This window comes from Gopherus flavomarginatus, chromosome 2 (genome assembly GCF_025201925.1).
Source record: "Gopherus flavomarginatus isolate rGopFla2 chromosome 2, rGopFla2.mat.asm, whole genome shotgun sequence".
Classification (NCBI taxonomy): Eukaryota; Metazoa; Chordata; order Testudines; family Testudinidae; genus Gopherus; species Gopherus flavomarginatus.
The window spans coordinates 227109743-227122301 of record NC_066618.1 but is presented as its reverse complement, the minus strand read 5'-3'; the positions used below and the strand labels follow the sequence as shown (position 1 = coordinate 227122301).

Here is a 12559-nt window from a genome sequence, read left to right as displayed (position 1 = left end):
CAAACTGTAAACTCTGTATATTATGGAAATGACTTCAAGCCTGAGGGTGCGGGAGCATCCCCAACACTCCTAGTTCCAGCACTTATGCTTCTTTGTATTTGTGATAGAGACTAAACTTCTGTACATATCCTTATGAGAACAAAATTGAAAAAAACTTTGTCTATAAATTCCCTGCATCTAAATTTGATTTAGGGATACTCTTTTATAATCTCTTCTCATTCCTGGTTATTTATCTCCCCTTTGCAAGACATATACATAAAAGGACTTAGAGGAGCCAAACTCCTTACATTATACATGAGGTCAAAGGGGACTGGCAAATAGCTTAGGAGCCAGAATATAGGAGATTTTATAAGGCAGTCTTGCTATGAGAGAGGACATTGTAGATCTCTCAAATACACACTATGACTGCTTTTTCTCCTTAATGTCTTGCTTTTCCCCAAAGCTATTGGTTTAATAGAAGGACAGCTTCTTTGAAAGTTGACATCCATAGGAGGAAAGACAGAAGAATGATCTTCCTTGCAATATTTCCCACCAATCTGGAGTGATGGACAAAGCTTTTCAAACTAAAACGAAAAGCTAAAAACCAACAGTACTGCTGAAGATTAATAGAGATGGCGAGAGAGAGCAAGCTTGGAATAAGTTCATGCGAACTTCCAATAAAGAGCCCAACTCTAGGAGGACTGATTTGAGGGCAGTAAAGAAAATCTATGGAGAAGGAATTATATTAAAGGCAGGGCTATTTGGCAACCTAGGAGGCATAGTCATATCTGTATAGAAAGAGTAATGATGAACAACGCAATGATGGTGCACCAAATGTCAGTGTACATAAAACCCCCAAAGATTAAGAACATGAATACAAGCTCACCACTTCTTCATGCCTGCATTTTCTTACATTAATCCCATTAATCTGTTAAGGGGAAAGAAAGATCAGATTGACTCTGTATATCAAATAGAGATTGTAGTTTATTTTTCTGGAAAAAAAATCTAAATAAACATTAACAGTTTTACATACCTGTAGAATTGCGTCTCCTATAAAGAGCAAACCTGAGAGTTCAGCTGTAAACAACAGAGAGCAAATTTTGTCACTTAGATACTTTGTCCAATACAGCGTATTGAATAGACACACACACGCACTTTATCAATTTATCTAGTGTATATGCCCATCTTGGGTCAGCTCTGAAAATGTAAAACGAATAATGAAAACTAAAAAAAACAACCTTAAAATATACCCATACATGGTTTGGATTCAGATTTCTTACTGCACCAATATTTCTAACTATAAATACCAATGTATTGATTTTACCAAAAAGTGGAGAGGGGGAGAGAAGATCGTCTACACAATCTTATTAGGAGATTCCCAGCAGACCATCTCTTGGTCTCCAACCTCCCTTAGAGCCTGAGTTCAGCAGATGCTTAAGTGTTTTGCTGAATCTGGATAAACAGTTGCATTGGTCCCTCAATGACTGGAAAAGATGGACTTTGCAATGCAGAAGATTAACATATCCAAGCTCCGAGGAATCAGGAAGGGAAAGACCAATCCTGAATCAAGAAGCACTTATAGGAATCACTTTCAAACACTTTACTTTCCCTTTGCATATAATCGAGCATACTCCAGGTCTTACGTTTCTGCTTATCTCAGCTGCATCTGTATATTGGGAGAGGAGGGCCTTCAGGTAAGGTGGACCCAAACCACTTAACGCTTTTTAGTAGTTTGTACACAGGGCTCAGAGACTGCTTCATTCCTTTCATAATTATTACTGTTTTTTAAACCTTAGCTCCTAAATAAACAAACCCACACAAGGAGAGAGAACAAAATCACCAAATATGTCTATTCTTAATTTTAATGCCACAGAGTATGAACTAAGTATGTATTAGAATGCACAGGATTTTTTTTTTTAAATCCCAAAACAGAGTTGGACTGGGCTAGCTCAGTGGGGGGAGAGATAGCTCAGCAGTTTGCACATTGGCTTGCTAAACCCAGCATTGTGAGGTCAATCCTTGAGGGGACCATTGAGGGATCTGGGGCAAAAGTCTGCCTGGGGATTGGTCCTGCTTTGAGGAGCTGGTTGGACTAGATGACCTCCTGAGGTCCCTTCCAGCCCTGATATTCTATTATTCTAAATAGTGCTGTCAACATTATTCATTTAAATAATGATATTCCACTGCATGTTTGCAGAATTGATCACCAGGTTGGACACAGCATAGAAAGCTTAAAACAAGTTGCCAAGAGCAAGATCCTGGCTTCACTGAAGATAACAGCTCAACTCTCATTGATTTCAATGGAACAGGGAGTTTCCCCTCAGTTTTTCTGCTTCAGGGTCTGAGCCTACTGTTTCTCATACATGAACGTCACATATGTGAATTGAACTCAAAGGGTGGATGTTCAGCATTCCTGAAGAGTCAGGACCCTTTTATGATCTCAAATTGGACACCTGTGTGAAAGTAATTACATACATTAAGAAGCTTCCTGGGTTTTGTTCTCTTTTCTGGCTCTGGGTTTAGTTTATAGATCTGAGTGATTGTAACCCAAGTACACACACCTGGGAACTAGTTTGTGTTATCAAGGACCACTAATGACTGCAGCAGCTAGCAGGTTAGCCCATTAAGGCAACAGGATAGAATTATAAAGGGGATAAAGGAAAGAACAAAGCCAGTAAGGAGGTAGGGCATAGCACAAGCCAGTTACTGTCTAGGATTTGAGAGTGATATTATGAATGCTGACAATCTCTGGGATGTCTCTTGGTTATTTATTGTTCTGTCCTTTTCCTTTCAAAATGGGGAAGGGCAGAATCAATAAAGTTACTGTAGTTTTTACCTGACTGACTAGAGTGCTATAAGCCAGGCTTGCCCCTATTCAACCCCTTTCTCTCCCCTCCTTCCCCCAGCAGAAGGGAGAATTGAACCTGAGACTCCCATATTTCAGGCAAGTGCTCCAACCACTGGGCTAAAAGTTAGAAGGTGGGTGGTATGTCCTCTCCTGGTCATTTGGTGTGTAGTGAGACAGGTGTCTAATTCGTTCTCACAAGAAATGACTTAGGACTTTAGCAGAAATTACTTCAGCAGAAAGGTTCGTAGGGGAATCACATACAAAGATAGGCACCCCTCTGCAACCTGAACTTAGATGCCTATCTCCATGAGAGGGGCAGGGCTTAGGACACACTCATTTCTTAGCATCTCACATTAGCTAGCTTAGATAGTTCCCTGCTGGCTTTTGTGGATCACATTCTTAGGCACCTGCCCCATTCATTGTACAGAGAGCTTAGGCTTCTAATTCAGGCTCTGTAGATCACAGTTCTATTGCTGTGGTTCTTCTAGGTGCCTAATAGATAGGCCTTGCAATTCTCCCTTTTATGGATCCAGGCCACTGGGCTTAAAGCTCAACTGAAAAGCTTTAAACAATAGCCCTGACCCTAATTTTCAGTATCTCAGAAGTTTAATTCTACCAAATAGAACCACCTTTTCTTCAAAGAAAATGAGAGTCTTTCCTTCCTGAAAACTCATGGGCTAGTGGCCTCATGTGCTAAACCTGTTTCCCTCCCTCCCGCACCCCCCACCCTGGAGTTCTTCTCTCAATGCCAGTTTGGATCTTCTCTGGCCTCAGCAGCACTCGATGAGCCCCACCATTATCTTCCTTTGCACTGGCCTCAGAGAGGGATTGGAAAGGAACTGTAGGGATGGATAAGGTTTGCAAAGCATAAGAGACATGGGTTTCAGATGGATGAAATAGGTTTTCCTCCACCCTAGTGCCCCAACTCAGCCCCACGTCACTCATTCAGGGCAGGGCACCCTCAAGTGGACACATTGCTGAGAACAGATATTCCCTAGGGAAGATGCCCTGGAGATTAGCTAGTATCCTAAGGCTTAAAAGATATTCAAGTTGCCATACCATTAATATTGTATATGTTTAGGCTTATATTGCATATGCAGTTCAAGAAATAGTAGTTGAAAAAGAACAGGAAATTTTTTCCTCTTTAACATACTTGGTTAAACTTAAATCCAGAGTATTGTATTTTCCCTGTTGTGGTTGATGACATTTTAACATACAGGTGTAGGTAACCTAACACCATATTATTATTTATACATCCCTCCCTCCTCCCACAGAAATGTATATAAGATACAAACAAACAACATAGACACACACAAAGATATATGATCAATGACTTCATCATATATTTTGACCACATCATCTGCCCTCCACCAACTAATCTGTCTCCATGGGACTCACTCCACCATTCCAACAGCTTTGCACCACTGCCACTTAATGAGAAAAAAAAAACAGTGTGGCAGAGAACATTGTCTCTTTTTCCCTCTAAAAATTACACCTCTCCAAGATCTAGGGTGGCCAACGTCAAGTCCTGAACCAGTGACAGCTTCCCTATGCATAATCTGTGTCAGCCTCACATGGTGGCAACTATGGTTTTAGGTTTTTTGGGGGGGTACAGAATTAAGGTTCTGCCCTTTTCCATCCCTGCCTGCCCACTCCCAAGCCAACCAGCACAGGGAGACAAACAACAGCTCTGTGTAGGCTGTTTCGCCAACCCCATGCCAGTGACCACAAGGTGGGTATCTGTTTCAGAGGAATAAGGGATGCATAAAGAACCACAATCTGGGTCATTATCTTTTAGCAAAATTTAAAAAAAGACCATTTTCATACTAGGAGAAATGGCAGAAGTATGCATTTTTTGCATGTTTTCATTGTGAAAAGCTATCTTCACACATAAAAAAATTGGCCCCCATTCTGCACTTTACTGGGAAACTTTAATTTAGCAAAAGTTCATTATGTCACACATACACAATTGGCACATCAAAGCAGAGTTATGAACAATTTGCAGTATCATATCTCAAAACAGCCAACAAATCCCAAAGAATTAAAACTCCACTGCTTTAAGTAATGGGTTGAAGTCCATAAAACTGCACCCGTTATTAGGCACCTACCTCTTTGTTCCTTGGAAATTTTGGAAATGACCACTGGGATATTATGCTCTGCTCCACCCTAGAATTAGAAAACAATCATATCTCACTGAAATTATTTTCATTCATAAATATGTTTACAACCCTAAATGCATCTTGTGTATTTTCCAGAGATTAACTTTTATTTTCAGACATAAATAAAATGCACTGCCTCTGTGTAATAGCTTTCTTTCTGTTTTTCTCATAGGATGGCTATCAATTACTTATTGCCTTACAGAAAATCAGTTGAGCAGGTTGTTAACTGAATGATAGACCATAGTCTATAAAGGTAAAATAAAAATCACTGCAGGTTTCTCCACATTTTCTACAAATTAGTATATCAAATCCATGTTATACAAAGGTTTAATGCTGTAATGGCAACCATGCTGTGATCATTTTTATTTTTGTGCTGGCAAGAAAGAAACAAACAAAAGGCAAAAAAGCAAGAGGTTTGGACACCAGCTTTTGTTTTTTTGTGTCTGTCACTGCATACAAAAAGTAAGCCAGCAGTAGAATAAGTACAAGGAACAAAAAAGGGGTACTATGTAATGGAACAGCAGCTATTCACTAAAGAAAACAAACTGGACCCCCTAGCATTAAGGAGCATTTAGCCTTACTGTTTTGCTCAGGGTTCCCTGTTGGGTTTGCAGACCTGTATGGCGCTATGACTGACAATAAAAGTAAAGGTAAAATAAAAAAGAGAGAGCAAAGGAACGAAGAGTAGGCAGAGATTAAATTTGGGGGCTTCCAACCCCAAAACTGCAGGCCCTACTCTGGCCAATTTTGGAAGTTTTCTACAAAAGTCAAGGCTAATCCTAACTTTCTTGCTCTTTTCTTTGTGGAGTCACCCTAAAAATGTAAATCTGATTAATACCGATAGCAACTCAAATCACTAAAACAGCTTGTCACTGTCATTTTTACCTAAAGACTTTGTCATCACATTGCTCCCGACAACACCAAGGCTTAACTTTGGCATCCATGAAGACCACTGAATTGGGTCCCTCAAGTTTGAGGATCACCCCAGACTAATTTAGAGCTATAGGACAGAGCATTGCCATCCGGGCGACTCTTGACGGCCTAGGGATTCTACGTATCCCTTCCAGGCAATAGGCAAATGCCTGTAGATGAGTGGTCTATGTGAATAACATGGGCTAGTGGCCTAAGCATGGAAATGAGAACCAGATGTTGCATATTAAGTCCACTGGCCCTTCCTCATGGTTACCCAACTTATTTGGGGCAATATCCCTTGAACAATTTTTACTGTGTCCCTCTCCTATTCAGAACCTTCATGGGTCTTGCTAACTTCCATCTCCCAGAATAGCCAGATGGTCTCTCTTCATATCTGTAGCTTCCTTGGAGGTGGAGACAAGAATAGGAGCTGCCAGGTAAGAGACGCTATCATCTCCATTCTCAAAAATGTAAATGTGTCCTTGTGACAATGATGGAAGTGGCCTGAAATTCTCTTGGAGCAGTAGGAGAGACTTAAGGCTTCTGGCAGTGGTTGAGAACACAAATATTTCTTCAGGCTTTGACTGTAAGCTATGGAACTCATAGACATCCCCTAGCAACTGGATGTAAGGAGAGAAGCCCCATATTTTCTACTGCCAGTGAATGGGGGAAGCTCCTACAGGTATGCACCAACTGCCATGGATGTGAGCTGGATGTTCAGTAAGTAGGTATAGAACCTAACCCCCCCCTTGATTTCACATATGTTCAGGGATTCAATTGAACTGGTCAAAACTGCTAAATAAATGTACACCTTTATGTATTAAATATCCTTATGAGGTTTTTTCATCCATTTTCATCATCAAAATTAATAGAGCTTTCTTTGGCTAAGAAAACCCAGCTCAAGTCAGCTAACTTTACAAGTCTCACCTTCCATTCAAATACCGCCACTTACAGGCACACATAATTCTCTCTACAACCTCTAAACAAAAATCACTCACTACCAATGCCTTTGCAACCCCCCCACCTCATTATTCCTCCTTTACACAGAAAATCCGTCCTGCCCTTCCGTCTAGTGCATCTTAGGGCTCAGGCACAGCGCTTAGGACTTTGGTCTTCCTTCATCATAGACATTTCATCAGTTCCCCCTTCACAGAAGCCTGACCTGCCTGACTGCCTCAAGCACTGGTCCACGAGGAGGAGGGAGGCCAGCCAGCCCTGGGCTTGCAGTAGCCTATAGCTTGTTTGTTTAACACTATATAAATAGGTGCTTAAATGAGCATAAAGCAATGCTGCACAGGTAAAATAATATTACTCCTTTTGGCCTGAGCACCAAGCCAAACATGTTAGGCCTTGTAAGTTGTTCCAACTGGAAGGAGAAATTGGTGATAGAGTTGAGTATTTCTTTGATGCAATTCTGATTTATTTATTTACAAAGAATGTACGAAGTGCTTTTTTCCCTGAACACAGGAGAAATCAAACAACAGGAGACGGTTTACTTGCTCATTCTTACAAGCCTCTTTCAGCCTGTACCTGATCCAAACCCTCTCTCGGCTTCTCCCAGAGCCACACACAATGTTTGTCTACATTGTGTCTGCAGATTCCTTCTCTGTTACTGCTTCTCTTCTATCTCACCACATATACACCTATTCAAATACATCCAGACTGCTATCATTCATAAACCTGTTTCTATGATTGTAAATGAAGGCAGCAGTTACACTCACTTGCTTCAACAAATTTTATCCCAGCCTTTAACAATTAACACCCTCTCTGTGTCCTAGTCATGCCACAGGCACTGAAGGACACCAGCCTAAATGTTAGCCAAAGGAGCTACAGCCCCATAGTATGAGAGACAAGAATCTCAAGGGAGACAGGGGAAATGGCCAGCCTCTCAGATATATTATGCATCAGATTACACAGTAAATGATTTTGAAAATCTGCACGTTCTATGTGGCATCTTGCTAGATACTGCTGCAATACCGACCCTGATTCTCCCCAAAACTCCCTTAGTGGATCAACAAACACATCTAGGTTTAAATTCTACTTTTAAGTAACAATCAGTGGAAGCTATCTGGGGCATAATGCCTCAAAGCCTGGGGCATAATGCCTCAGAGCAGTGGGGTGCATGGCTATTAATATGTTCTTTGACTAGGTTCAGCACACACTTCTCTCCCTGCTCTTTGGAACATGAGGCTGGATCCTCTGACTGGAACAAAGCTCTGCTAGCTTTGTGGAATCGAATGCCACTGGCCTGGAGCCAGGCACAATTGGACTCACAAAAGCATTCTAATAACTGGTCTCTAGTCTGTTGTGATATGCATTTTCTTCCCCAAACACCTCCCTAAATTAACAGATTCATACCCAGCTGGCTTCTTAAGCACAATATTTGGTAAAAAAGAATAATCAAAACAAGGGAGGAAAGAATACTGACAGGTCTCTGAAAGCCAGGAGTAGTAATATAACTGTAAAGCTGAATGTTCTTAATGAATGATTAATTTTATTGCCTCCTTCAGTGACAATGCTACACTCTGTCAGATTATTGAGAAACACAATGTTCTTTCAAAAGTCATACACCTAGAAACATATCTCTCTGAATCTGTGTTTAATCTTGTCAGTAAGATATGAAAACATGACTGAAGTACTACAGTTCATTTATCAATCTCAAAATCTCACTCCGGACTTATCCTTTATCACAATGATTTATTAATGGGTGTTCAGAAGGAGATTTAGAAGTTTGAGAAAATAAATCTATCTGAACTACTGACTGAAGTTTGTTGCACATAATTGACCTCAGACTACATAAGGAGCCCAATTCTATTCCAAGTGAAGTCAATTCAAGTTTTGCTATTAACTTCACTGACACCATGATCAGGTCCAAGGCCTAAGGAGAAATTGGGTCTGCATTCCTGCAAGGAAACACATCAGCTTTCCTTTAATCGCATGTAAAACAATTGATCTCAAAGTGCTGTCGAAACTACAGAAGTAGACAATATAAATGTGAAAAAATATCTTCATTCTTATGCTCTTACACTGAGAAGTACTTAGTCATTGCAGCAGTCCCCCACTGAGCTAAACTAATTCTCTCTCTATTGCAATTGTTGATGGAGCCACACCAGTGGTAATGCAATGGAGGAGTTTTCCCCCAAAGACTACTAATCAACAGCTAAGCAAGATGTGCTGTATTCCAAGGGGATTATAACCTAGCCTCCTTTTGCTCATAAGAAAAAGGTCCATCTGGAGGCCAGGAAAATATGCCATATAGTGAGAGACTTTAAGAAGCTCCATTTAGTTTACCCAAGAGAAGCTTCAAAGATGACTTGGTCATGCTCTACCATTACTGATGTGGAGAAAAGATTTTTCACAGTATATAGCCAGGGCCGTCCCTAGCCATACTTATAGTATGCAGCTGTGTAGGGCACCAGGAAATCTGGGCACCATATTTCCTGGTGCCCTGCGCAGCTGCATGCTGCTCCAGCAGCAGCTCCGCCTCTTCCCCATGGCCCCTACCCCTGCTCCACCCCTCCCCCAAAGCCTCCGCCCCCACCCTGCCTCTTTCCCGCCCCAGCCAGGGGAGCAAAGCACAGCGGGCTGGGGTCAGAGGAGTGATTGCCCCTCTGCCCTCCAGCCTCCCACTTACGGAGGCCTGGGGCCAGCCAGCCACCCCCCCCCCCCCGGCAGAGACTTGGGGGGCTGCATGGGGCACCAAAATGGCTAGAGATGGCCCCGTATATAACTGTTTAATTTGGCAGCAAAAGGTATAATGAAATCCAGTAGTTGGGAATTGAAGCTAGACAATTTCAGATTAGAAATAAAGTGTAAATTCTTAACCATTAAGGACATTAACCTTGAAACAACTTACTTAGGGATGTGGTAGATTCTCCATCATTAGAAGTCTTAAATTTAAGACTTGCCATCATTCTAAAAGATGTACTGTACTTCAAACAGAAGTTATGGGCTTGATGCAGAAATTACTAACTGATATTCTATGGGGTATGTTATTCTCATAAATGAGATAATCATACTTGTCCATATTGGCCTTAAAATATTCAAATCTATGAATCAATGGGGTTAGAAGGATCTTTGTGTTGTACCACAGATGAAGGGAAACAGGAATGGTCAGTAGCACTCCAATGCTCAAGGATAGGTCTGGAAATCACATGATAGAACATGATCTCATAAGATTTACAAAATTTCTTCCTTTTAGTTGGGTCTGAATAGAAGATTTTGGATATGTTGTCAATATTTCTATTTGTATTTCAGGAAGTACTAAAGCATGCATTTAAAAAAAAAAGAGTTAAGAAGCCCACCTACTCTCATCTGTTGTCTAATAAAAGTGTGGGAGTCATGGAAAAACACTATTGTCCACCAACAGGAAGGAGAATAACTAGATAGGTAGCAACCTCTGTATGGAATACCAATACTCCAGATCAAGTTGAGAAACATTTTGGTATAGTTTTGGAGGTATTTTATTCATTATCAAACAGAGATAAAATATATATTATGTCGGTATGTGTGCATATAATATTTGACTGCATCCCTATCCCAACCCTCTCTACATTCCTTGTCTTCTCAGACTAAGACTCTTATGATGTTCTGTCATAGTTTGTAAACTACATTATATAATAGGGCCCCAGTTCACAGATTTTAAAGTCAGAAGGGACCATTATGGTCACTTAGTCTGATATCCTGCATAATACAGACCACAGATTTCAACCTTGGAGTTCTTGCATCAAGACCATCTCTTGTGGTTGACCTAAAGCTTTTTTAAACACAAAGCCATGCAATATTTATCTAAAGACTTCAAGTGAAGAAGAATCCACTGTATTCCTTTGTAAATTGTTCCAGTGGTTAATTACCCTATCTTAAAAATATGGGTCCTATTTCTAGTCTGAAATTATGGATCTTCAGCTTGCAGCTGTTAGAGTCAATTCTGATTGACATTCTCTGTGTGATACAAATAAAACATAATAAATTATCTAATCTGAAAAAAATATTTTATTTTAACTGCATGATTCAGCAACTTCACTAGAAATTGTTCCAACTCCCTTAGCATATGATTGTTATTTATTGTTTGTATTCACTAACACTTTAGGCCTTAATCAAGGGTTAGGACACACTGGGACTAGGCACTTTACAAATACAACAAAAATATGGTCCCTTCCCAAAAGAGCTTACAAGCTTAGTGATTCAAACTTTCCAGATTTTCTAAAGTAGAACTTTTTTATTTAGAAGTATATAATGGCTATGTACTCTCCAGGAAAACTCTTTGAGAGCAATGCACATATTTCAGTGGAGATCAGGGTGGGTTCCAGGGGTTTTGCTGCCCCAAGCAGGGAGGAAAGAAAAAAAAAGACGCAATCGTGATCTGCGACAATTCAGCGGAAGGTTCTTCGCTCCGAGCAGGAGTGAGGGACCCTCCGTCGAATTGACGCCGAATACGTGAAAGTGCCGCCCCTCTCCTGAGTTGCCACCCCAAGCACCTGCTTTATAAGCTGGTGCGTGGAGCTGGCCCTGGTGGAGATAACGTACTTCCCAAGGATTCTTTCACTTATGTTTAGCAATGTTATTTGATGTGTTAATATCTGCCTGTTACTTAAAGAATAAGATCCACTCTCAAATTTTATATTCCTACAAGTGACTTCATAGTACTGTATACTTTAAAAAAAATCCCTGTTTTTGTGAGTTTTCATGAAAAGTTCACCTTCCAAATCTCAAAAATCCTGACTTCTAGACCCATGTGTTGTTTTTTTCCTATACTAGCTACACAATTTCACTCATCCCTAACCTGACAATGACATGTAGTACTTTATGACTATTGAGTAAACAACAACCCATAACAACATTTCAGGAGAACAACTTGCTTGCCATTGACTTAGTTTATAAGCAGTTTTGAGCCCAAAATAGCAATTAGTTTTCCATGAAGGGTGGTCCTTCGGGGTCAATAAGATAAAAGTGGAGCATCAAGACATGGTTTAAGAAAAAATATTTCTATTCAGCAATTCTCTTATCAATGACAATACAAGGGAAGTGCACATTCATCTCTTTCTCTGGGACAGCATGTCAGCCCTAAGAGACATGCACAAAATAAGTCTATACTCTTAATTTCATATGCATAAGTTAAGGCTCTTTTGCATTCATATATAGTATATTTGATTTTCTCCACTGCTAACTTAAAGTTGAAGAGTGCTGTGTTTAGAAGAAAGATAAAATTAATGCCATGTTACCTACAATGTGATTCAAGGTTGAAATAAGGTATTCAAAATGCTTAACTCTTTCCCTCTCTTTTAAGAAAGAGCCCACATAGGCCTTTAATGTCCCTTAAATCTTCCTAAGGAATGGAGAAAATAAAGTTGCTCAGTAACTTGCTGCTGTTGCCTCATCTACAGCAAAATAGCCAATATGAAGAAACAATAACACTTCCAGTCTTATTAATGACGAAAAGTGAATTAATGTGGTATTATTTGAAACAGAATTGATGATGAGCTCATTAGCCGTTACCTGTGCCTGCCACTGTAATTTAGCATTCATTAACAAGCACTTGAATTAAGAGTATTTTTGAACAAAAGAACAGTCCGGTGCAGTTGGATACCCTTTTTCATTTTCATGTAAAATCTTATTAGAGACCCTCCACCCCCATCCTGAATCTTAAGAGGATGTGCCCTCC

General features: G+C 40.3%; 1 protein-coding gene across 4 annotated transcripts in view; it reads right to left on the bottom strand.

Annotated features, from left to right (window-relative positions):
* SNTG1 (syntrophin gamma 1) overlaps positions 1–12559 on the bottom strand; it is a 543852-nt gene that overhangs the window by 227796 nt on the left and 303497 nt on the right. For all 4 annotated transcript variants that reach the window (XM_050942000.1, XM_050941999.1, XM_050942002.1 and 1 more), the window contains 3 exons: positions 4936–4993; positions 1013–1056; positions 866–907 (listed from right to left, as the gene is read on the bottom strand). In XM_050942000.1, the coding sequence (XP_050797957.1) occupies positions 866–907; positions 1013–1056; positions 4936–4993 (144 nt within the window). The remainder of the gene's footprint in view (positions 1–865; positions 908–1012; positions 1057–4935; positions 4994–12559) is intronic.